The sequence below is a fragment of the Rousettus aegyptiacus genome, unplaced genomic scaffold (assembly GCF_014176215.1).
Source record: "Rousettus aegyptiacus isolate mRouAeg1 unplaced genomic scaffold, mRouAeg1.p scaffold_m13_p_5, whole genome shotgun sequence".
NCBI lineage: Eukaryota > Metazoa > Chordata > Mammalia > Chiroptera > Pteropodidae > Rousettus > Rousettus aegyptiacus.
Window position 1 is genome coordinate 78088866 of NW_023416308.1, and position 26628 is coordinate 78115493.

Below are 26628 nucleotides of genomic sequence, written 5' to 3' on the forward strand. Positions count from 1 at the left end.
GACAATTCGTAAAACTTTTTATCAGGATGGGTGTCACAGGTTCCTGCATGTATGTCCAGGTGAAAAAGTGAGGCTTGTCTTCCAACTGATTTCCAAGTGCTCATTCCATACTCCTGGATTTTATTTTGTTTTGCATTGCATCGATTCAAGTTTTCCAGCCGTTAACATTTTTAGTGAGTCCTCAAGGGACTTCCTATATTGAACATTTTTCTCTTTTTTCTCCAAAATAGCCAGAGAAATACCTTCTTGGTCACACCTGCTGTAACAAATTATTCTCACTTAAGTTGAGGCCACTGTCTGTTCGTTCAGGGGTTGAAATGAAACTTACCATGTTAACTTACACTTAGATATTTTCTTTCCCAGAGTCATATACATACTTTCTTGGAGTGCCAGGTCAAATTCTAATTATGTCCATTGTACACACTGGCACTTTGTAGTACACAAGTTTTTATAAATTTGGTACACAAGGACTTATAAATTTCAATAAATCTCTTAAGGATTTTTGCTTGTGAAACTCAGAAGCGAAGAAAAGCAAGATAACTTGTCTTTTGTGTTGTCGTGTGGTTACCCAGAAATATCCTACTGTCCATAAACACAAAATTAGAACTGAAAAATTGTTAACATCATCTATTCTAAGCTCCTCTTTTATATATCAATATGGAAATATACTGAAGCCTAGATCTAACATGTGGGAGTCCTGCTGAAACCCAGGTGTCCTCATACAATTTAGTGCTCTGTCTCTTTCTCTAGTTCACCCTAGATCAACTCCAAATATAAGAATAACTGGGTATTCACTGTTATTGAAGAACAGGACAAGGTTCACTAGTAATCCTAAATTATATGATGTGTAGAAGAGAGAAAAAACATTTTCATCCCTAATTTTACAAGATGTGCTTTTTTTTCTCCCCTAGGGAAATAATCTACTTCTGTCACTCATCATGCCATCCTTCAATCGGAGCACTTTCCATCCTGAAGTCTTCTTTCTCACTGGCATTCCTGGCTTTGAAACTTACCATGCCTGGATCTCCATCCCATTCTGTTGTCTCTATGCTATTGCCATCTCTGGGAATGGCATGATCTTATTTGTCATTATCACTGAGTCAAGCCTCCATGAACCCATGTATTATTTTCTCTCCATGCTATCCTTCATGGACCTGGGGCTTTGTCTTTCTACATTGGTTACCATGCTGGGTATCTTCTGGTTCAATGCTCGAGAAATCAGCTTTGATGCCTGCATTGGCCAAATGTTCTTTATCCATAGTTTCACATTCATGGAGTCCTCAGTACTTTTGGCGATGGCCTTTGACCGCTTCATTGCCATATGTAATGCACTGAGATATGCTACAATCTTAACCAATTCAAGGATCATCAAAGTGGGCTTTGCAATTGTTATTAGGGGAACAACAGCTCTAGTACCTTTGCTCCTGCTCCTTAAACGTCTCTCTTTCTGCCGTAGTCATGTTCTACACCATTCATATTGTTTCCATCCTGATGTAATGAAGCTTTCATGCACAGACACCAAGATCAATAGTGCATTTGGCTTAGCCATTGTCATCTCTACTGCTGGCTTGGACTCTGTCTTGATCCTCCTGTCTTATGTTCTAATCATCCACTCTGTGCTCAGCATTGCCTCCCCAGAGGAGCGGAAAAAGGCCTTTGGTACTTGTGTCTCACACATAAGTGCTGTTGCCATCTTCTATATCCCCATGATCAGCTTGTCACTGGTGCATAGATTTGGGAAGCATGCCTCTCCCCTTGTGCACACTCTCATTGCCAATGTTTATCTGCTCATCCCTCCTGTAATGAATCCCATAATCTACAGTGTGAAGACCAAGCAAATTCGCAAGGCTGTGATCAAAGTATTCCTTTCTAAGCTAGTTTAGGAGATTTTGAGAATATCATATCTTTATAGAGTCTCTGACTCATATTTAATCATTGACCTGTGTGAGTTACAACTGTATCTTCAAAAAGCATGTTAATACATGCTTTCACTCTATTTTGATGATCTAGTAACTTACTACTTATGTAGTAAATTCTGTGAGAGCAGGGACAGTGTCTTGTGTAATTCTGGTGCTTCCACAGATACCTCACTGAACACGGAATAGAGCTATAGTTAAAATATGTCTACGAGCATGGAAAAACAAATTCATGCTTTGGGGTCTAGACAGTCTTATCACCTCTGGAGCATGTAGCTATTCAAGGGCTGTCTGATATCATTTAAACCAGTAGGAAAGTCTAAGTTTCAGTAATTCTTATAGTTAATTGGTATTGATTATTATTTTTCCTCAAATGGCTGAGAAACATAAACAAATACAATAAAAGATAAAAAATGTGAATAGAAAAATAATTTCTTAATTCAAAAGGAGTCCTTCAGGTCTTTTTTGGGGGAATAGGAAATCTGGTTCTTTATCTAGCTTTGTGGCTGGCAATGTCCTTTTGATACCCTCCTTAGATAGCCATTTTTGAAGTGAACACCTCTATGAAGTGAGTGGCTTGTCAATCAAAGCTTAAGTCAGGCACTTGGATTATGAATAATAATAATAACAATAATAATAATAATAGTAAACTGTCAGAGCTCGATATATATTTACAAATTTTGCTTTTTTTAAAAAAATAGAACTTTTGAAACAATGCTTGGTCAAGACTATCTGAATCGATGTTGAAAATAAGTCTGGTTAATCTGATGTAGAATTTGGAAGAGTAGGTGATGAGGTGGCTGCTAAGATGTGTTTATGAATATTTCCTAAGTCGATATTTCTGCATAACGAATATATTGTGGCTTAGAGGGAAAATTTCATATTCTTGCTATTCAGGTTGATAGTGACACCAAGCATGGAACACCAATATATTATAGAGCATCAATAAGGTGACTAACTTCCTTAGTTGCTCCACAAGGAGCTGTAGAAATATGCTTTTTGAGGAAAGAAGAATCCCACACTGAGCAAATTTTATTGTGTTATTTAGGTTAAAATGTTTTAGGCTGCCAGTACTTCTATGACATGAATGTTGCCTCCCTATTTAGCTTCATCACTTCCTACTTGCTCCCCAGCTTGAACTCAGGGTTCCAGGCTTACTGAATAAGTTATTAGTTACCCCTGTTCTTTCTCTGTTTTGTACTCCCTTGTCTCCTGACAGATCTGGTGCTGACCTTTCTGCAGGATGAATGCATGCTCTTCTGTGTTCTCATCATAAATGTGTCTTGTTGTAATTACCAAGTCTTATGTCTATTTCTTTACTGGGATTTGAGCATTCGAAAGGAAGTGACTTTGTTCTATTCTCTGTATCTCCAGTGCAAAACTCTGGCGTGACAGATACTTAAAATGTTTTGTGAAAAAATAAATAAAGTTGCTGCTGCTGCTTCTGCTTCTTCTGCTGCTTCTGCTGCTTCTGCTGCTGCTGCTGCTGCTCCTGCTTCTTCTCCTCCTCCTCCTCCTCCTCCTCCTCCTCCTCCTCCTCCTCCTCCTCCTCCTCCTCTTCCTCCTCCTCCTCCTTTCTTCTTCTTCTTTGGCAGAAGCAAAGAGATTTCTAAAAAAGAACAAAATTATCCAAATGATCTTGGAGGAAAATACATTTATCAGCTGGGTAAGGAAGTGGTGTGGGGATCAGATGTGAAATCATGCATAGAGCAGGCATTCTTGTTTGAAATTTAATGCTCACAAATTTGCTTTTAACAAAATTTTATCAAGAGGTAAGATCAAGGAATTATAATTTTATTAAGATATAATGTCAGTGCCTGCAAATAAATGTAATGAGGCAGAAGGGAAGGAAATTGTGATGGAGAATGAAACCTCGGGAAACTTCATACTCTGGGGACATAAAAAAGTACACTTATAGTTTCCTAATTAGAGACTCCAGGAGCCTGAGTTGTGGCTCTTTATATATGTCCTTTACTTCTGAACAGAAAACCTCCTTAGCTCCTCAGGCCCTTTCCTGGCAAATAAGGCAGGGAAGACCACATCTCCATTCATCGTAAGTAAAACTACTTCATTGAGGAAAAAATCAGGCTACATATATAGGTTTTCTTTAAGAAGATTTTATTAAAATCTTGCCAAAAACTCTTATGGGTGTCTAAGGAAAATTGTAGAAAGCTTCCTCATACAATCTATTTCTGGGGACATTTTCTTCTAACTGATGGGGTTCGGTTGATCCATGGGCCATATATTTTGCTACTTGGAGCCGGTTGTTGGTGCCCATGCAATTGGTTAGATGTAAGTTTTGGTTGAGTTATCTTTCAAAACTACTGCCTAAGTTCAGCTGGTGTACTGCCACCTCCTACCACCACTGTCATCCTCTTTCTCATTTTCACTTACCATTATTACATTGTAATAGTCAGCATATTAGATTTTTACAAAAGAACTATTACTTTCAGAGAAGTACAGTCTGATGTAAAGCTGTTCTTTGAAGAACCTCAAGTACTTAGTGAGAGATCCAGCATTTGAACCTAGTTTCGTCTGACCCTATAACCATGTTGCTGACTCTCTGTAATCAGAGGAGAGATATCATGGTAGCCCCCCATTGATCTGGCAGCATGCTCTTACAGTGGGTTTGGAGTATTGTCTTATAAGAAGGAGAGAATTACAATCAATAAATAAGGGAGAAGGCACATAAATATTTTAAACAATAGTCTTCCATCAAAGGACCCAAGCATAGGTATAACAAATATAACATGCATACACAAAGAGAGAGGCACAAACACATATAGGTATTACTCTGTGAGAATGAGGGAGAACTCAGTAAGATAATTCCAATAATCATATGTGTAATTTCATGAAATATGGTGTAATTTAAACAGGCAAAACAAGAATGTGTTTAAGTCATGATATATTTTCAGAAACTTGGTTTGCAACTCTTAAATTTAATTTATAACAAGTGTATATTATTGTCTCACATGCAAGCATTTGGAATATAATAATGAATAAGCAATTATTCACCTGCCAGTGGCTTATTTTTGTTGGAGAATCATTTTTTAAAAATAATTTATAATCACACAATAAAAACAGATGTGCCCACAGAGGAAGAAGCAATTCCTTCTGACTTGACATGGAGAAGGTGATGTCACACAATGCTTCCAGAAGTAAATTATTTAATGTAGAATTTATAAATGGATCAATGGAACAAAATAATGAGTCTGAAAAATTTAGTCTCATTCAAAGAAGAGTGGGAAGTATGTGATTAAAGAAAGCACATCAGTGTGAAAGGACCTGCTACATTTAGTAGTTTTGTGACATAGGAAAAGCCAAGACTGACAATATGAAAAGATTCTTAGGGTTGGGAAGAAGGCAGAGAGCAGCAAAGAGTAGGTTTTGGTCAGATTGAGAAGATCCTTGAGGGCTATAATAATGAGACAAAGAGTTGCAGCTTTGTGAAGAAGACGATGAAGACCTCTGTAGGAGGAGCAATGTGAAGATATATTTTTGAGATCACACTGGCATCAACATGGAGAAAGCATGGAAACACTTAAACTCAGGGCAGAAAAATTACTTATGAGCATATTGCCATAGTTCCTGCAAAAACTAATGAGAGTTTTATGTAAGATGGAGATGATGGAACTGAAAAGTAAGGGTGGTCAATCAAAGGCCATTTCAGAAGTTGAACCTATTTAAGTTTGGAGGTTGGATGTCCTAGACAGCTGTGTACACAGAAAGGGCCATCAAGATTCCTGCCCTCTATGTACTCGTCCAGTATAAAACCCACCCCTTGAGTATGAACAGACCTATGAATGTGATTGAATAACTCTCCTGTTATAATGTAACATTGTATGGCAAAGGAAGTTCGCAGATGTTAATAAGGTCTCTGTTACTTGACTTTGAGTTAATCAAAAAGTGATTATTCTGGGTAGGCCTGACCTAATCATGTGAGCCTTTACAAGAAACAAGAAACAGCAGAGAGATTCTGCTGCTAGATTAGAAGATGCAAGATATCTTGTTGTGGCAGATCTACATGTCTGAGACTGAGGATAGTCTCTAGGAGCTAAGAACAACCCCGAGGCCCAGACAATGATATTCCACACCACAAGGAACTCAATTCTGCCAATGGCCTGAATGAGTTTGGATGAGGACCCCGAGCTCCAGATGAGGACACAGTCTTAGCAGAAACATTAATTTTAACCTTGTGAGATATTGAGAAGGGATCCTATTTATGCTTTGCTCAGACATAGGATTTACTGAAATGTGAGATAATGAATGTGTTTTGTTTTAAGACATGAATCTGTGCTAGTTTTTATGCAACAATAAACAAGTAATGCAACAGAGTATTTTTCAGTTCAAAGAGAAGCCAGATTTCAACTATAGGTGCGAACCATTAAAGAGGGTAATGGGGATAAACCAATCTTCAATAACTTGTTTGTCAAGAGAAGGAGATGCTTGCAAGAGAGTGGCAGGAATAATAAGAAGGAAGTTAGAATATATATATACTGTTGTTCTGGTGCAAAGAAAACAGAATAGAAATTTTTTAAAAAGAGAAAATTTTTGAGGCTATTTCCTAGAGCTGAAAAACATCTATGTATTTATTCTCTTTTCAGTGTTTAGAAAAATTTCATATTCCTTACCTTTGATGTTGATAAGATAATTCCACACTGGATGACTATATATATTAGGAAACTTCAGCCAACTCAGTTTAGTAGCTTGTCATGAGATAACTTAGTTTCTAAATGCAATAGCCCATGCTTGGACACAACAAAATTTGGAATATTCAATCCTAGAAAATTGACTTGTCATGCAAAGCAAAAATTCTGAACATCAAACGATGAATAATATTCACATTGTAGACCCTATGTACTCAAACAGTTCTATTTGTAATTTCTTAGTTGCTCATGATTGAAGTGAGGTTTTCTTTTTGTGCCTCCAGAAGCTAATATAATTTTTTTACTGGATAAGATCCACTACATATACTGTTTTCTATTTGTCTGAGAATTCAAATGACTTTTTGGAAACATTACAGCAAATATATATGGACTGTCTACATGTGAAGTTAGGCAGTGGTGAACTCAAATCTCAGCCATGTTACTTAACATCCATGTGAACTTAAGTAGATGGGTCATTTGTTCCATTAATTTGAGTAAAAATATTGTATTCCCATGCAAGTGTTCATTTTTTATTTTTTCCTCTTTTATTAGATGTGGTCTGGTTTTCTTTTTTACACTATTCTACATGAAGTCTTTAAATAATATAGATATTGAATTTTTAAAATTGTTTACCAGGTAAAATAATTAACTTCATGTTAAATACAAAATAAATAAGGCATTTTTCATTGCAGGACACTCAGCTTAAGATTCTGCGGTTTGAGTTTAACATGTCGACTTTCCAGAATACCACATCCTCTTCTATCATTTTCCTGCTGACTGGTGTTCCTGGACTGGAAGCCTTCCACGCCTGGATCTCCATTCCCTTCTGCTTTCTCTATATAACTGCTCTTTCAGGAAACAGCCTGATTCTCTTTGTCGTTGTCACTCAGCGCAGCCTCCACGAACCCATGTATTATTTCCTCTCCATGCTGTCCACCACTGACCTCGGCTTGTCTGTATCCACTCTGGTCACCATGTTGGGTATATTCTGGTTCAATGCCAGGGAGATCAGCTTTAATGCCTGCTCATCACAGATGTTTTTCATTCAACTTTTCACTGTCATGGAGTCTTCAGTGCTGTTGGCCATGGCCTTTGATCGTTTTGTGGCCATTTCTAATCCTCTTAGATATGCCTCTATCTTAACTGATCTTAAAATAGCACAAATTGGAGCTGCAGCCATCACCAGAGGGACTGTAATACAAATACCTATACAGGTGCTTCTTAAGCGTCTCTCATTCTGCCATAGTCACGTGCTCCATCACTCCTACTGTTTCCACCCTGATGTGATGAAGCTTTCATGCACAGACACCAGGATTAATAGTGCAGTTGGCTTGACAGCTTTGATTACCACTGCTGGAGTGGACTCAATTTTTATCATTCTTTCTTATCTTTTGATTATTAAGACTGTCTTCAGCATTGCGTCCCCAGAAGAGAGGAAGAAAGCTTTTAGCACATGTATCTCCCATGTTGGGGCTGTTGCTGTATTCTATATCCCATTGATCAGTCTGTCCTTTGTTCACAGATTTGGGAAACGGGCCCCACCCTATGTACATACTCTGATTGCCAATGCCTACCTGCTACTCCCCCCTGTGATGAACCCCATAATCTACAGTGTGAAGACCAAACAGATACGCACGGCTGTGCTGAAAGTTCTTCCTAGTGCAACAAAGGACTAGATGGGTTTTTCAATATTTTTCTAGTACAGATCATTTTATAATTTAATAAAATACCACTTTTTGAGTTTAAGTATTGAGTCTCATGATTGGGATGAGAGCATCCCAAAAGACCATGTTAGCTTTAAGTTAGAAGACTATGGGTTATGAGAAAAAAAATTAGGTTGGAAATTTTCTATCACCATTTTCTTCAGATAGACAAGTTTCTTTGTGGCCTAAAATGAGGCACAAATTGGGGTTAGAGAGACAGAAGTAAATCTGCATAGGTTTTATTTCATTGTCTTTTCCAATTGACCTGGCTAGAACCTCCAATACAATATTGAATAATTGGTGAAAGTGAACATCCTTGTTTTGTTTATCATATTAGGGGTGATCATTCAGTCTCTCATCCTTAAGTATAATATTACCTATGGACTTTTAAAAGTCTATTATCAGTTGAGGAAATTCATTTTTTCTTCCTAATTTTTGAGCATTTTTATCATAAATATTGAATTGTGTCAAAATCTTTTTCTGCACCTATTCGTACATTGAAATGATCATATAGTTTTTATTCTTTATTGTTTTCATAATTATAAATATCATATATATAATAAAGTACATATATTCTGTACATCAAAAAATATTTTTTCTCTCAATGTTAAATCAATCTTAATTTTTAGGATGAATCCTACTTAGTCATTATATGTAATCCTTTTTATGTTGCTGGTTTTGTTCTAATAGTATTTTATTGAGGATATTTACATCTGTATTCATAAGATATATTGGTTTTTAATATTCTTTCTGTGATGCTGTGTTCTGGTTTTGACATTAAGGCAAAGTGGCTTCATAGAATGAGGTAAGATGTGTTCTCTCTTATCAATTCTTTTGTAGAGAATTGATATTATTATTTGATTTAGATTTGGTTAATTTATCTATCTAGACCTGGTGAATCTATCCATTTAGACCTAGATCTAGTAAATCTATCTAGATACGTGGTTTTCTTCTTTGGATGTTTTAAAATTATTAATTTAGTGTTATCGAAAAAATAACTTGGTTTTGTTGATCTTAGCTAATGTTCTTCAATTCTCTATTTCATTAATTTCCACTAACCTAATCATTATTATTTTCTTTTTTCCATCCTCCCCACCAAGTATCTTAAAGTGGAAGTTTAGGTAGTCAATTTTAGATATTTCCTTTTTCAGTATAGGCATTTACTGCTATAAAGTTTCCTCTAAGCACTCCGTAGCTTCACCTCAGGATTTCGATGTCTTGTATCTTGGTTTTCATTCGTCTCAAGGTATTTTCTAATTCCTTTTGTGATTTTTCTTTCAGCCCATTGATTATTAATTAATCTATTGTTTAATTTTAAAATATTTGTGAATTTCCAAATTTTTGTTATTGATTTATAATTTAATTTCATTGTGGTCCATTTCTCTTGAGGTTAAACCCTTGTTTGATGTGCATGGTGCTAGACAAGACAGCATGCAGTCTTTTTAGCTTTTCAATTTGCTGCTCTATCTCATGACAGAGCTGGAGAAAGGCTGTGGGGCCCCAGTATTCTTTGACTACGATTAGGGCTTCTGCCATACGATTGAGCTTGGGTGGATGAAGAGAGCCTCTGACTTTTTGACTGCACTTACTTGGAATTTAGGCTAGCATCCACAGTTGGAGCTGGAGCACGAGGAATGAGAAATACTGCGGTCTGACCTTCCTGAGAGATACCATCGCCTTACGTGGAGAGTGGGTGGGGATGGGGATGGGGTGTGGAAGTGGAGAAGGAAGTCTTGTGCCCAGGGCTTGGCTATACCACCTGGAGGAGAGCTATCAGTATGCTGAACTGTGGAGGCAAAAGTGGGTGGCATCTAAGTGCCACAAACTCCCTCTGTTCTTACAGTGATTGAAAGGTTTTCTTGAATAAATAATTTTTCATTTGCTACATGCCCTCAGGCTAATTTCTAGAGCATTTAAATGTTTATACCTACATTTATATATAATTTTCATTGTTTATGTTTGTTTCCCTGGGCATCATGTTCACAGATCTCATGCTGTCATTCTGAAAGTTGATCTCTCCAATTCTTTATAGTTAAAATCACACATTGCGATGGTTTCCTGATCTTCTCAGGTTGGATTAAACATTCTTCTTACATATTCTTATTACTCCTTCTGCTTATATACATATGTTGTAACACATCACACAGTACTTCGGATTTTGATTGGTTACTTACTTATCTACATATTTCACTAGTTATGACAATATCTTGTTTGTCTCTACCACTCTATCATATTGTGCGATATCTAGTAATAGTAGATACTCAGTAAATAAAAGAACGAATCAATGCTAATTAAATTATATGTAAGAATTTTAGATAACAAGATATAATTCAATCTAAGATTAAACAAAACTATTCTATATACTTTAAGAAAACAAAACAGGACAGAAAGACATGAATTATTTTAAGGGTGGTTTTGGAAGTTTGGTGTTCATTTTAGCCACTGTCTTTCATGCTTTCAAAACTTTACTAACATTTCCATATTATTAGGATCTTTCATTGTGCATTGCTGAAAAGTGGATTAGTGGAAATTGAAAATAAAAAATGTAGATTGAAAATAAAAATAATAAATTTCAGCCAAACGACATCCCTTACCCACCACATCGCACCTATTTTTTTTTCCAGGTCACTAATAGAAGAGATCATATTTATTAAATACTAGGTCTTAGAAGGGATAACTAAGGAGTAGATTTTATTGCATAGGTGTTAGAGTCAGACCTCAGACCCCTTAGGAAAGAGAACTGCTTGGTTTTTACACTATAAGTAATGGGATTCATCACTGGTGGAATAAGTAAATACACATTGGCCATAAGAGTATGTACATAAAGAGGTGCCTTTTCCCCAAACCTATGGACAAAGCACAGTTTAATGAAAGGGATATAGAAGATGGCAACAGCACCTATGTGGGAGATACAAGTGCTAAGGGCCTTATGCTGCTTTTCTGGGGAAGCAATGCTCAGAATGGTCTTAATAATCAGGATGTAGGAGAGGAGAATAAAGATGGAGTCCACTCCTGCAGTAGCTATGAAGGCAGTAAGTCCCAAAACACTTTTGTTCTTATTGTCAGAACATGAGAGCTGGATAATATCAGGATGGAAACAGTACGAATGATGGTGAAAAATGAAGAATGATGGTAAAAAATGAAAAATGAAAAATCTCTTATTCATTAGGACAACAACCACATGGTATTGGCAAAAGGACAGTCATTTAAGAAACAGAACCAGAGGCAGTAGGATCACTACCCCCTTGACAAGAATGGCAAACCACATTTTAACAATTCTGGAATCAGTCAGGATAGTAGTATATCTCAGTGGTTTACATATGGCAATGAAGTGGTCAAAAGCCATTGCCAGGAGCATTGAGGACTCCATGACAGTAAAGAGTTGAATGAAAAATGTCTGGGCAACGCAGGCATGGAAACTGATCTGTCTTGTATTGAACCAGAATATGCCCAGTGTAGTGCCTAGTGTTAATACACAAGCCCCAGGTCAGTGGGTGAGAGCATAGAGAGGAAATAGTACATAGGTTCATGGAGACTTGACTCAGTGATGATGACAAATAAGATTCTATCATTCCAAGAGAGGGAAGTTATAGAGAGAGAGCAGAAGGGGATGGAGATCCTGGCATAGGCAGCTTCTAGTCTGGCATTCCCATCAGGAACAATATCAGAGATGGGGAAGTGATATTAGGAAAAGTTAACATAATTATTGTGGAATAACAATTCAGTTGAAATAAAATGTCCTAGAATGAGAAATGAAAACACCATTTAGCAATTTTATTATGATTTTTATTAACCGTAGTTAGATAAATCAAATTGAGGATTATCCTTAAAACCTTATCTTCTTTTTGCGCTCTGGTTTTTCTTTCTTTTCTTTTTCTTATATTGAGTTTCCCCTCCATGATTTTTGTTTCCTGATTCACAACAGAGAACCTTTTTTTTTTTTTTTTTTTTAAATCTCAGGGGGTACTTTTTGTCATCTTCCACTTTGACCCTAAGCATTTTCTTTCCTTCTGCTGTTGTACTCCCCATATAGAGGGAGAATTGGATCAAGATAATCTGAAAATACCAAGACTTTAATGAAGACCTCAAAGTAATATTAGTTTTTAAAAGTAAGATATATTATTTAATAAAAAACGTGCAAGTTTGAATATTCGTGTTACTACTAGTACATTATCATGGAAATTTATGATACATTTTAAAGTTATATAGCCTTTTCAGAAAATAATTTTATTTAAGAAAATAATTTTATACAAGTTCTAGATCCAATATTCTCTTCATTATTTCTTGGTCAAAGGATCTTACCCCTGTTTGGCTAGGGCTGTTTCAAATCTAGAGTTACATTTATGATCTTGATTTTTAATTTTCTTATCTGTTGTTCCTGTAGTTGTGTTGATCCATAACTGTTAAAGAAAATTCTCTGTAACATCACCTTCAACAATTAGTCCTTTAGGAGGCAACTGTACTAAAATTTCCGGGCTAAGAGTGACCTGGGTATACGGAGCCTGGTATTAGATACTTTCCTCTCCAGCCTCATGTTTTTGCAATTATTGCTATCATTATTTATGTATAGCTTCAGAACAAAACATTTACAGAGAATTTCTTCATCAAGATAAATAACACAGTTAAGCTTTCCATTCTACCATTAGGCTATGTCTGACATGAGACTTGTTATGTAGGTGAAGTCCTAACCAAGTTTTCTTCTTCCTTTCTCCTTTTTCACATTGACCTAAATCTTGTGATCTAGTCCCTTATTTACTGGAAAGTCTTACTAAGCTCTTCACTAGGTCAATGTGATAGTGCTCTGAATATTCTAAATTTTCTTCTCTTTGAGTCTCAAAAACTGAATGCTTTCTTCATAGTTTCAGGCATTGGCTAGAATCCCATTTGTCATTCATGGACATTTGGAACCATGATGCCTCCAACTACTTGATTTGGAGAATATACTCCTGCAGCTGTGTTATATCTACACAAGTTTACCTCCTTAGTGATTAAAACATTCTGGCTCAAAATATTAGTTTGTAAAACCTCTTGTGACTGTTGTATTGTTGACTACTTTTTGTTTAATCCCTAGCAACTATTGCTGTCTTGTCTCAACTTTTATTCCTGCTCTCATAGGCTACTGAGATCCCAACATACCTTACAGCTCAGTTTGGGTTTAGCACAAAAGATCCTTGTGTCTTTGGTCTTGGCATTTAATGTTTGTTTAAAAAATGATTGAATCATATGATCTCTACTATTGTTTTCTTATTCTACACAATTGCAATTTAAAAAGTAGTTACAGAAACAGACTTGTGGAAATTACTTAATATCCTAAATATAAGAAAAATTATGGAAAGTGCCCTTATGCAGAAAATTTCAAATGATGTTAAAATGATTACGAAGTAGTTACTTTGCTGATTATAAACTGATTTGTGTCCCAGTGACTTTGCTATTATTTGATTGAAAAATACATTAAGTAAAAGAAAATCAATTTCTCACTCAGTTTCCCATCATCATTCAAAATTAATAAGCAACATTAAATATCTTTAAATAGTTTTCTGTTTACATGTAACAGTTTTACATAATGAGAAATATAATGTAATTTAAGCACAGCACGGTGGTCTTCACATGTATACCCATGGAGTGTTTAATAAATTAGGAAAGTCAATTTAAATCTTCATGTTTGTGTGTATACAAATTCATTTTTGTTCTTGTCAATATTCAAGGGAAATGGTAAGCCATCATTACCTTGCATGTTAAAATATTAAGATTACTCGTTAAACTAATAGTGCATAATGTATAATGAGACCTGCTGCAATCATGGATTTTATTGGTTACTTTGATTAACTCTGCTCAGTTTTGTAACCACTGCTGACATATTTAACCCATGTTAATTGACTTCAAATGCATCTTTTTGTTATCAGCTTACTTGAATGTTTCATATTTTTAAGAGGGTTGCAGTATGTTAATCTGAATGGATCAACATTATCCCCACTGCAAGAAAAAAGAACTAAAACCTCATGTCCTACTACTAATAAATCACTATTAGTTTCAGATAAATTACTTATTTCTTTAGAGCTCAACATATAACCCCATGTATCTCATATTTTATGTTTTCACTTAAAGAAAGTATATTGTTTTTCTTTTTATGGCAGAATTCTATATTGATGGGTAAAATTTAGTTTTTGGGTCTCTAGTTGGACTCTCCATGTCTAGCACCATGCATAATAAATTTTAGATATTTTATCTTATCTAGGGAATACCCGACATATTTCAAATTAACCACATACCCTAGAACTTTTTTTCAGAATTTTACTGTTTATACATCTTTCAGGAAAAAAAAAATATCCAGTACATTGAAAATAATCTCTATTCTTTATTTATAAGCTGTGCCAAAGCAGTAATAAATTACTAGGATCTTCACCGTAAATTCTTAAACCAAAGGCAATTCCACAGCACCTTGTGTTTACATGGTTATTATCTTATAATTTTCCTTAGAAATACTTCCTCTGGCGAGGCAAAATCTTTGGCTGAAAAATGGGCTCACATAAACTTTCTAACATTAATGCATATCTTGTCTCTCTGATGTCCTTGTACTTACATCAAGTGAAAAGTATGGGAAAGAGAGGGCTCTGATGTCCCATTCAGCTCCCAGAGTGGACAGTATCTATGAGGAATTCGTTCTCAAGAGGGTTGTTCCCAAGAAAAACCCATTCCTAAGGGATCTTTCTGGCTATTTGTATTTGATTCTGTTGCCTTTGTGCTTCAGAGTCACTCTGCAGGCCTAAATCTACTTGGTTTCTCATATGGTTTTACGTACTGCAATTGATGAAGTTGTTTTCTTTTTGGTTGCTATGGTTAATATTGAAATATATACCAGAAAAATATGAATATTGAGCACATATAAAAAGTGTATGAATATAGTTTTCATAACTGTTTTGGGAAGGAGACAATTGAAATCATCAAATATACTATGGGATTTTAGATAGTAATTCTGCAGAGAGAAAGACTGAATGTAAATTAAAATTTTATGTAGTGAATATTATATTACTATTGACTTGATTATTAATTCAAACAATATACTATATTTTAAATTCTCATTTTTAAGTGACTTCTATTATTTTAGTTTTGCTTCCTCCTATATACTTCCATGTCAGGTGGTTTGTGATTTTATACCATGGTTATAGTAAAATAGAGTTACTTTTTAAAGTTCTTTGTAATTTGAATTATCCAATGTTTGTGTCTTTCATTAAGTTTTCTTGAAAGAGGGTATGTCTATAATAAACTTTCAATGACACCATGTCTTTGCAAATTATATTCCTCAATAAGCTAACTTAAAGCAAGAAGCTAATGTTTTTCATGTTTAAGGTCTCAATATCTGTCCTAATGCCTGGTTTACAGTAAATGGTAAATATATGTTGTGTTGGAAGATGAATGAGAGTATAATTTGTCCTTGGTTTTGTTAGTTCTACCCTTATGGCCACAATACTCTGACTCAGCAATGTCTCATATGGTAAAGTGCACCATTGTCTTATTCTCTGTAAAAAAATGAGTGTGTGAAGTAGGCTGGGATAAATCATACTACCAAAATCTAGGGAATTGACTGGACAATGAGCTAAACTGTGGTAGAACATTTAGTGACTATGGCTGATGTTTGTTGAGACTGGGGAAGTTTTGAGAGAAAGCATTTCACAGCATTTCTATGTCTATACGAAGTAGCAATCCTGAAGAAGCTTACCAAATAGATACTATAGATGCCTAGCAAGAACTAGAAAATGGAGTTTGGAAACACATGGGGGCTACTACCTAGCTAGAAAGGTGTTGAATAGGAAATATGGGAAAAGTGAAAGATACAGGAATTCTGAATAAAGAGCTTCTCTTGGTTTATGTAGTTTTTGAAACAACAGGCAAAGTATCCCAAGACGTTTTCTTACTATCTGAAATACAATTGCTACATTTTTCTTTACATTTTATTTTCTCTCTACCTGTGGAAAAAAATGCATTAAAAAGGTAGGATAAAAAAATCAAACTTATCCAGTGGTTTGCTATGGAGAATGTAGAAAGACTAAACTTGAGGGAATGTATCAAGTAAGACTTTGGCTTTTTCTATAAAATCTTTTATTAATGAGCACATATTTATTATTTCTCATATAACTAAAATTTAATTTAAAAAGTTGGTTTTCTGATTATTTTATGGAAAACAGAAGAAGGGAAGGGAAAAGGTTAGAGACCTATAAACCTGTAAGAAAACTATGATTTAGTTTAAAGATTTTGGTGTCCTAGATTAAAACCAAAAGCAGAGATGAAGAGATGTTTTGGTGTTAGAATAGAAAAGAAATACAGATTCATTGGATGCAAGAGCAAAGGGTGAGTGAGCATTTGAAGATGGCTCATTAGTTTTGTCTTGGGCATCTGGGAATTTAAAAAAAATATACACCATAGCAGTTAGTTTTGAGAAACCTTTTATTCACACAAAATAACTTGAATCGTTCATGTCAAATTTGGCCTTATGCAAACTAAAATGAGTTCCTGAGACTGAGAACTTAGGTTCCAAAATTGCCCTTTACTTACATGGTTTGGAAAATCAGAGCTATGATCAATTGCTAGATATAACATGGGAAGAAAAGTGAATCAGGAAGAAGAGAAATTTCTTATGTTATATATATATATATATGCCAAACATTGAATTCAATGACTTATCACTGAAATAATTCAGGTGGACTATTTGATAGCCTGTTTTGTTTAGTTCAATTCAACAACTATTATTGAATATCTGCTCTATGAAAGGTATTCTTCTAAGTATTGTAGTGGCTTCAAAAAAATGAAAATTTTTCTTTTTATAGGGAATTTACTGCTTTGTGGAAGTAATAATAATATGTATGTAAAACATATGATAAAAAATACATAAAAACAAAAGGGCTACAGAGAAAACTCTATGAGAAGCAAATTATGGGAAGGAGAGATCAGATATCATTGGAGCAATAATGACAAATTTAATGAAGAAGATATTTAAGGATGAGCCTTGACATAAAAGTAGACTTTCAAGGTGGAGGAGTGGATTTCAAGGTTGAACTGGAATCAACAGTAAAGCCCACCATTAGAAAAGTTCATATACATAACAGAGAAGTTAGCAGACTGGTTTTCCTAGACTGTAGAGGACTCAAAAGAAAAAGAGATAGAGTAAACTTTAAAGGATAGTTGAACCCAAATTGTGAAGGACTTTATTATAGACAAAAGTTGTTTCATTGAGGTGGTGTATAAAAAAGAAACATGAAAGAGATGTTTATTAATTTGTTTTTAAATTTCATTTGAGCTGGATATTTGTAAAATTAATTCAAAGCGAAGATGGTCTAGTTTTATTTGTTTGCATGTGGCTTTCCAAACACTGTTTATTGAAGATGTTTTCTTTTCTCCACTGTATATTTTTGGTTCTTTTGTCAAAATTTATTTGCCCATATATATTTGGGTTTATTTCTGGGCTCTCAATTCTGTTCCATTGGTCTGTGTGTCTATTTTTTCTGCCAATACCATGCTTTTTTCGTCACTTTGTAGTATAATTTTAAGTCAGTCAGTGTGATACCTCTGGCCTTACCCAAAAATTAATCAAAGATCTAAATATAACACCTGAAACAATAAATTGCATTGGAGAAAACATAGGTATTAAACTCATGAACCTTGGATTTAGAGAGGATTTTACGAATTTAACATCAAAGGCAAGGGAAGTAAAAGCAAAAATAGATGAAAGGGACTATATCAACCTCAGAAATTTCTGCACAGCAAAAGAAATCTTCGACAAGACAAAGAAGCAACCAACTGAATGGGAGACATATTTGTTAATGACACCTCCAATAAGGGGCTAATATCCAAAATACATGAAGAACTCATACAACTCAAAACAAAAAAAAAATCCCAAATGATCCAATTAAAAAATAAGCAGAAGACATGAGTAGATATTTCTCTCAGGAAGACACACTAATGGCCAACAGACATCTGAAAAAATGCTCAACTTCACTAGTAATTAGGGAAAAGCAAATCAAAACCATGAGCTATCACCTCACACTCATTGGAAAGGCTATTATCAACAGGACAAGCAGTAACAAATATTAGAGAAGTAATGAAGGAAAATGAACCTTCATATACTGCTGATGGGAATGTAAATTGGTACAGCCACTATGGAAAATAGTATGGAGTTTCCTCAAAAATTAAGAAAAGAATTATCATATGACCCAGCAATCCCTCTTCTGGGTATTTACCCTCAAATTTTGAAACGTGTATCCATAAAGATATATGCAACTCCATATTCATAGTAGCATTATTCACGGTGGCCAAGACATAGAAACAACCAAAGTGACCTTCGATATATGATTGGATAAAGAAGAAGTAATAAACACACACACACACACACACACACACACACACACACACACAATGGAATATTTCTCAGCCATAAGATGAAATATTGTCATTTGTGACAACATGAATGGATCTTGAGATTATTATCCTAAGTCAAATAAGTCAGAAAGAGTAGAGAACCATATAATTTTACTTATATGTGAGATATGAAATTGAAAGCAACAAATGAACAAGACAGAAAACAAAAACTCATAGACACAAATAGTTTAGTGGTTACCATAGGGAAAAGGGGGTGGGAGGAAGTAGATATAATAAAGGAGGTCAAATATATGGTGATAGAAAGAAATTTAACTTCGGATGGTGAACACATAATGCAATATATATATATAATGTATTATTAAACTGTACTCTCAAATCATATAATTTTATTAACCAGTGTCATTCTAATAAATTGAGTAAAAACAAAACAAAACAAAGAAAAACCAAAGTGAATGATGGGTGGTTTGGGGCAGAAACAGCATAGATATGAGAGGTTAATTAGTCATCTATAGGAATAGGATAACTGAAAGGTAGTGAAAATCTGAATTAGTATTTTGGTGTAAAAAAGATGATTGCCTTAGGTAGGATTGACTACATTGTGGAGATGTTTGAATTGGATTACATCCAGTTCCATCCAACTTTAAAAATGCATGGGTTTATAACTCTAATTTGTGATAAAATTTTACTGACTTTGAAATAGGCCTTTATGGGAGCAGTAATTGTTAAATATGAATTCCCTTGGAACATACACGTTTGAGCATAGCTTTTTGAATCTGCTTTGTTTTCACACTATAGATAATGGGATTCATCACTGGGGGAATGAGCAAGTAGACATTAGCAATGAGTGTGGGCACATAGGGTGGAGCACGTTTTCCAAATCTGTGAACAAAAGACAGGCTGATCAAAGGGATGTAGAATATGGCCACAGCAGTAATATGAGAAATACAGGTGCTGAAGGCCTTTCTCCTCTCCTCTGGGGATGCAATGTTGAGAACTGAACGAATAATTAAGACATAGGAAAGCAGGATAAAGACAGAGTCCACCCCAGCAGTAGAAATAATTGCAGTTAGTCCAAATGCACTATTTATCTTTGTATCTGAACATGAGAGCTTCATCACATCAGGGTGGAAGCAATAGGAGTGATGGAGCACATGACTGTGGCAGAATGATAGACGCTTAAGAAGTAGGACTAGTGGTGTCAGAATGACAGTCCCCCTGGTAATGACAGCTAAACCAATCTGTACAATCCTTGCATGAGTTAAAATGGCAGCATATCTCAAGGGGTTAGAAATGGCCACAAAACGATCAAAGGCCATAGCCAGGAGCACTGAAGATTCCATGAAAGTGAAGAGGTGAATGAAGAACATCTGCAATAAGCAAGCATTGAAGTTGATTTCCCGGGCATTGACCCAGAATATTCCCAGTACTGTCACAAGTGTAGAGATGCATAAGCCAATGTCGGTGGTGGACAACATGGAGAGGAAATAGTACATGGGCTCATGGAGGCTTGGTTCAGTGAAGACTACAAACAAGATCAAGGTATTTCCAGAAAGGGCAGTTAAATAGAGGCAGCAGAAGGGGATGGAGATCCAGGCATGTGCCCATTCAAGTCCAGGGACCCCCGTCAAAAAGAAAGTAGGGAAAGTAGAGTTGCGGTCGAATGGCATTATGGTCTGAAGGAGCAGAATTCTCTTGTAAGATTGTGACTTCCTAAATTTAGAATTTTAAAATTACTTTTAGGTGAAGTTTAATATACGTTTAGTTCACAAAACTTTAGAAGATAGCTCAATATTATATTTGTGAGATTCATCACTAAGATATTTCAATATAATATATATTAAGCTCAATTTACTCAGCTAAATATATTTGGTGTTTATCACTTACTATCTTGTACTCTCATCAATATTTTTGATTATATTTTAACCTTAAAATGAATTATAAACTTGTACTTATTAATATGGTCCCAAGAGAATAAGGGGTTATTTTTGGCTAAACTTTGCTTAGTAGAATTCTTTGCTCATAGTAGATATTTAATATGTTTCAGCTAATTGATTTAGATTTTATTCACCTTTCCTGAAATATTCTATTTAACCATGATTGTGCCTAAGACAATAATTGATTAATTTTTCCTTGGAATCTTAAAACTCTTAAACTCAGATTCTAGGTGAAAATTTACTTTAACTTAGCATAGTAACATCTCTTTTCAGGAAATACATATACCTAAGAATCCACTCTAGATATAATTACAATAATTTAGTACCTTTTAGAAACAATGAACTCTTGGTACAGAATTAAAAGTACAGGAAGAGTACTAGGCAAACATTTGGTTAAATGTAAAGCCTCATAAACTAGTAGTAATAGAATGAGTTATTGAATAATAAAAGGAGTTGGATAAAATATATTTAAATTATTTCCTGATGGGTAAATATTTAATTATAAATAAACCACATACATTTTACATTAAGTGCAGGTAAATATTTATACAATCTTTGAGTCAGAAAGAATTTTCTAATGATAACACCAAAGATATAAAATGTATAGGCAAAGATTGATATAATCGATTTGATAAAAATGCAAAGAATTGTTTAATGGTTAAAAAAATCCATTAATTCCACAGAATTAAAAGCATAATTACATACTTGGGGATATATTTGAAGTGTATATAATATTCAATTGGATAATGTGCTTACTGTAGAATAGTAAAATATATATATAGTAAAATAGTAAAAATATATATATATATATACACCCACACACGTATGTGTGTGTATATATATCTATGTAAAAAACATTAAAATGGAATTCTCCAAAGAAGAACTGCTAGTCATACAGAAAGAATATTTAATTTCATCATCAGCCAAAGGAATACAAATTAAAACAAATAAGTAAGGATTGTTGGTCTACAGGAAAACTGCACTCATATGATGGAGAGTGATTGGGTAAAAAGGTTCCTTTCTCATTATTTGTTCACATACTTAAGACTTTTCTTTGAATTAAAAATTTAATATCTCGGAAATTATTAGTAAGGGTAAGAACAGCCACTGCTGCTAGTTTGCATAACATGTGCATATATAAATCTTTCAATAATTGGTTAATTATTTAAATAATTAAGTACTAAGTAATTATTTGATGCATTTAACCCTCAAAATAACCTTTTATTTTCAAGGCAATAGATGTTATAGACAGATTAATATATTATATATGAGACATTGTGCTAAATTCCTTAAATTTATGAATTGGCCTTTTTCCTTATTGTACTGAAAAAGTGTACGGCAGATTGGTATATCCTATGGTTACTGAGAGATAAATGCTACTTATGTTTTCCACATATAGTTACTTTGACATTTTCCAATGCATTCTTTATCTAATCCAAGGACATTCTCAAGCATCTCTAAAAAGTAATATTTCTACTCTGAAAAAAACATAAGTACAACTTCACCAGCCTGCCCAGAGTTTGTTTCTCAGAATCACTGTGTTTTCCAGAATGGACAAAAGGGGAGGATTCAAGACCTAGTGGATTAGCATACACTTGGTATCAGGCAAGACCAGAATGACTGGGACTGATATCTGTTTTGTGATCTCCACCTCCCAGTCAACCTCACTCTAGTTAACTCGATTTCTATCAATAAAATGCATGAGTATGTAATTAGACATGAGTTGAAACATGTGCCTGAGGTCTCAGGAAAAAAGGAAAAGGAACTTTATTGTTATATAGTTTTTTAGAAGTATGAGTGATCAAGAAAAGGGTAAAACACCTCCATTCTTTTAGGAAGAAGAATACGAAGTCCGATTTTCTAGATTACTAGTCATCTTTTATATAAAGAGAGGTCTGGAATCATATCCTGCTGCAGAGGAAAATCAGTTAACATTATGTGATGATTTGTCAAAAACAATGGATACCAACACAATATCTCCAGAAAGACAAAATGCTATCTCTCTGAAAATGCCATGGATTCAATTAATTACATTAAATTTAATTGATGTATTCATTCTCAGAATTATTTGATAAAGTTTTTAATCATATTTTTCTGAATTTAGGAACAGTTTCCGTGGAATGTCACAAAGTAAACCACCTACATGGAGGCAAAGCCGTGGCTGTATGTTATGAATGTGCTGACCTGAGGCACTAAAGTCTCGATGTCTGGGGCCCGGAGACTGAAATATGAACTAGGTGAAAGGCTGTAAGATAGTTGAGAGGATATTTTAATATTTTTATAAAGAAGAAAAATTAGTATCGAGCCAGGGACTTTGCTAGATATTTCTACATGTTACTTTAATTTAATAGGTCTATTAGTAGGCTCTGACTAACATTCCCAGTTTTCAGGTGAGATCATCTAGGTTCAGAGCGAAGAACCTACTGAAGATTTCCATTGATAGATATATTGGAGCCAGTGTGTGAATCCAGGCCTGTATGACTCTGAAAGTATGGTCTTTTACTGTGCCACACTGCTTCTGGTATTCAGAAAAAATTAAAAAGAAATATATCAGGTTGCTGTAGACTTAAGACACTGAGCGGGATAAATGTGGTTTGGTAAACATGTAAACCAATTAGAAATGTAGGTTAAACAGTAGTGAAGATGTGCCAGTGATTATGTTTTGGGGTTTGATTATTACATGTGTCAGGAAATACCAATTAGCAAAGTGTTTGCTGTGATTAACTAAACAGATGAAAACAAAATTTGGGATTTATTAATAGGAATCAGGCCTACGAATCAGGCCCATGGATGTGAACAAAACAGTGTTAAGTATAATCAGTAGTTTGGAGGGTTTGGAGATCAGGGTTAAGTGGGAGAATCTTACCTTCCAAGATGTGAAGAATTAGGACACAGATAGAAATGTTGAAGAAGGTATGCCAGAAGATGGGTGAATTATTGTCATTAACTTCACTTCCAAAAAATTCTTCCTTGTTCTTATCTAAGCTAAATTACTCATGATAGAGCTTAAAGTCATCAGACACATTTTATTCTAAAGACAATGCCATTTCCAATTTGCAAACTGCTGCTTGACTTGGCCTTTAGACAGGGAGGAGAGATTTCTCTTACCCTATTTTAGAGTGGGGTAAATGAAGGTCACACAATTTTTATAAGGGGTGTTGACAGTGTAGTCATTTACCTAATTGAGATAAATATACCCTTGGGGGATTTCTGTGCCATTCTGCCCTGCTTCTCCTCTCTGCCCTGGGGTGATTTGGTGGCACCAGTTAATGTTGATGCTCAGACAAATGGAAAAGTATCAAAGAAAAATAAACAGTAGCATAGTAACACAGTGTTGACATAGTTTAATTAAAAAAATAAAATTGAATCATTACTTTTAACATGGATACAGCATTTAAGATGAGGACCCAGAATTTCTTTTTAATTTTTATTTCTGCTAGGTGTTTCTTATAAATAATTGATTACATAGATTTTTATGTACAGCTAAGTAAAATGACAGATGCTTTGAAAGTATCTCCAGGTGATAGCATAGTGCCAGGTACACAATACGTATGCATTAAATGTTTGTTAATTTGAGCAAATGGATTCCTACAATTCAAAAGCAAGCAGTAAAATAGAATTACAAAATCAAGGAGCTCCATGTTATTGTGAATGGTAGGATTTTATTTTTTTAAATGGATGATTAATATTACATTGATATATGAACCATAACTTCTTTATCCAATTGTTTATTGATGAACATTTAGGTCATTTCCATTTCTTGGCTATTATAGATTGTGCTGCCATGAACATAGGAGTGCATAGATCTTTACGAATTATTGGTTTGTTTTTATTTTGGAAAAATACTCAGAAGTGCAATTGCTAGATCAAAAGGTATATCCATTTTTAATTTTTTGAGAACCCTCTAGACTGTTTTCCATAGCAGCTGTACCAATTTGTAATGCCACCAACAAGGTATGAGGGTTCCCTTTTCTCCACTTCCTAACAAAATTTTGTTTTTCTTTGATTTATTGATGGTAGCCATTCTGACAGGTGTGAGGTGATATCCTGTGGTTTTGATTTGCATTTCTCTGATGATTAGTGACTTTGAGCATCTTTTCATATGTCTATGGGCCATCTGTATTTCCTCTTTGGAGAAATATCTGTTCAGGTTTTCTGGTCATTTTTTAATTGAACTGTTTGTTTTTTGTTGTTGTTTAGTTGTGTGAGTTCTTTATGTTCTTTAGATATTAACCTCTTATCAGGTGTACCAAAAGCAAATATCTTCTCCCATTCAATCGGTTGTTTTTTGCTGTGCAAAAACTTTTTATTTTGACATAGTCCCATTTGTTTATTTTTTGTTTTGTTTCCCTTACCTGAGGAGGTATGTCCAAAAATAAATTACCAGTAGCGATATCAGAGAGATTATTGCCTATGTTTTCTTCTAGAAGTTTTATGGTGTCGGGTCTTACATTTAAGTCTTTAATCCATTTTGAGTCTTGTATATGGTGTAAGAAAGTGGTCCATAAAAATAATTTTAACCTACATTGAGCATTTTCTTTCAGCCTAAAACTTATATGTGTGATTATATTTGTTTAATGTAGAATTAGGGACTTCTAATATAGTTTCACAAATTGGAATTCTATATTATATTCATTTTATAAAACATATCTTTAATATACTGTATATAATTTCCATTGTAATACTCATAATTATTGAGAAAAAATAGCCTACAGTTCATTTATTGGGGGCATTGAGTGCTTGATAATTGGAGAATGAGCTATGAGTGTGCAACTGGCTATTAGCATTAGTTTTACAGAAGGAATAAAGATTGCTGATTAATTTAGCAAATTTATTCAGTAGAACTTGCATAGAAATATTTTTCGAAATACTTTATTGTGGTATGATTGACATTTAAAAAACTATATTTAGTGTACATAACTTGAATTTGGAAATAAGTCTACAACCATGAAACCATTGTCACCATCAAGCCTATGAACATATCCATCACCTCCTAAAGTTTCCTCCCACCCCCTTCGTTATAATTATTTCTTTTGTGGTTAAAAACATAGCATAATATCTACCCTCTGAGCAACTTTAAGTATATACACAGTATTGTTAACTACAGGCCAACAGGTACATGAAAAGGTACTCAAAATCAGAGACATGAACATCAAAACCACAATGAGATATCATTTCACACTTGTTAAGATGTCTACTATACAAAAAATATATAAATAAAGATAAATATTGGTAAGCATGTGGAGAAGAGGGAACCAGTACACTGATGGTGGGAATTTAATTGTTACGGCCACTAAAAAAAAAAAAAATGAAGATTTTTCAAAAATTAAAAACAAAACTACAATATGTTCCAACAATTTTACCTCTGGGTATTTATCCAAAGCAATTCAGGATCTCAGAAAGGCATAATGCCAGGGTTCAGAGGAACACTTGGTTAAGTGTTTTCAAAGAACAAAATCTTTTAATCGCTTTACATCCTTCATTATAAGAAATGATTTCACTCATCAACGGAAGGATTGGATTGTTTGTAAAAGAAAAAATAATTGAACTTGCTGACTTTGAGGTATTGGTGGGGCATGTGGATTGTTTCCGCAGAAAGACGCAAATACTTCATGAGAGTACATGTCCTTAGGGACCATGTTTTATTTATTTTTACAGGTAGTAAGTGTTGATAAATATTCATTGAATGAATAAATAATGAACACATAAATGTATAATTCTGTAAAATTAGTTTTGAATAATGGATTTCTTTTCTGTTTAGCAATGAATCAGAAACAGATTTAAGTTACTATAACTATAGACATTTTATAATTATTCCTGCATATTTTGTTTAACTCTTATAAATTTTCTCAGAGTAAGAATTATGAGTTTTCTTAAAGTTTAGTGATATATAGCACTATTCCTTATTAGTAGCAAAATATTAGTATTAAATTAAATTTATAAAACAGTAATTGTCAGAATAAGTAATATAATAAATACAAAAATTTTATGAAGAACCTAAATTATACATGAGGGATATTTTGTTATTTCTATGCCTAACAGAGAAAGTTTTTGATCT

General features: G+C 34.3%; 4 protein-coding genes across 5 annotated transcripts; 2 read left to right on the top strand and 2 right to left on the bottom strand.

The window, feature by feature from the left end:
• The first annotated feature begins 938 nt into the window (after positions 1-938).
• LOC107517316 (olfactory receptor 51F2-like) lies at positions 939-1883 on the top strand. The gene has a single exon (XM_016157894.2). The coding sequence runs from the start codon at positions 939-941 to the stop codon at positions 1881-1883; it is 945 nt and encodes a 314-aa protein (XP_016013380.1).
• A 5407-nt stretch (positions 1884-7290) lies between these two features.
• Positions 7291-10136, top strand: LOC107517314 (olfactory receptor 51F2-like). 2 transcript variants are annotated; one of them, XM_036221161.1, is made up of 2 exons: positions 7291-8211; positions 10119-10136. In XM_036221161.1, the coding sequence occupies exons 1-2, from the start codon at positions 7291-7293 to the stop codon at positions 10134-10136; spliced, it is 939 nt and encodes a 312-aa protein (XP_036077054.1). The 2 variants fall into 2 exon arrangements, with proteins under 2 accessions (XP_036077054.1, XP_016013377.2); XM_016157891.2 differs by lacking the exon at positions 10119-10136 and having other exon boundaries at positions 7291-8238.
• Positions 10137-10942: 806 nt separating this feature from the next.
• On the bottom strand, positions 10943-12294 carry LOC107517313 (olfactory receptor 51F2-like). The gene is given in 4 exon segments (XM_036221574.1): positions 10943-11377; positions 11432-11742; positions 11745-11905; positions 12233-12294. Coding segments are annotated over 4 exon segments (969 nt in total).
• A 7064-nt stretch (positions 12295-19358) lies between these two features.
• LOC107517312 (olfactory receptor 51F2-like) lies at positions 19359-20303 on the bottom strand. The gene has a single exon (XM_016157890.2). It carries the CDS (start codon positions 20301-20303, stop codon positions 19359-19361), a length of 945 nt encoding a protein of 314 aa, XP_016013376.2.
• Positions 20304-26628: the final 6325 nt, after the last annotated feature.

Bases quoted from the DNA above. Each gene is read 5' to 3' on its own strand.
- LOC107517316 (XM_016157894.2), top strand. From the start codon at position 939: ATGCCATCCTTCAATCGGAGCACTTTCCATCCTGAAGTCTTCTTTCTC.
- LOC107517314 (XM_016157891.2), top strand. From the start codon at position 7,291: ATGTCGACTTTCCAGAATACCACATCCTCTTCTATCATTTTCCTGCTG.
- LOC107517312 (XM_016157890.2), bottom strand. From the start codon at position 20,303: ATGCCATTCGACCGCAACTCTACTTTCCCTACTTTCTTTTTGACGGGG.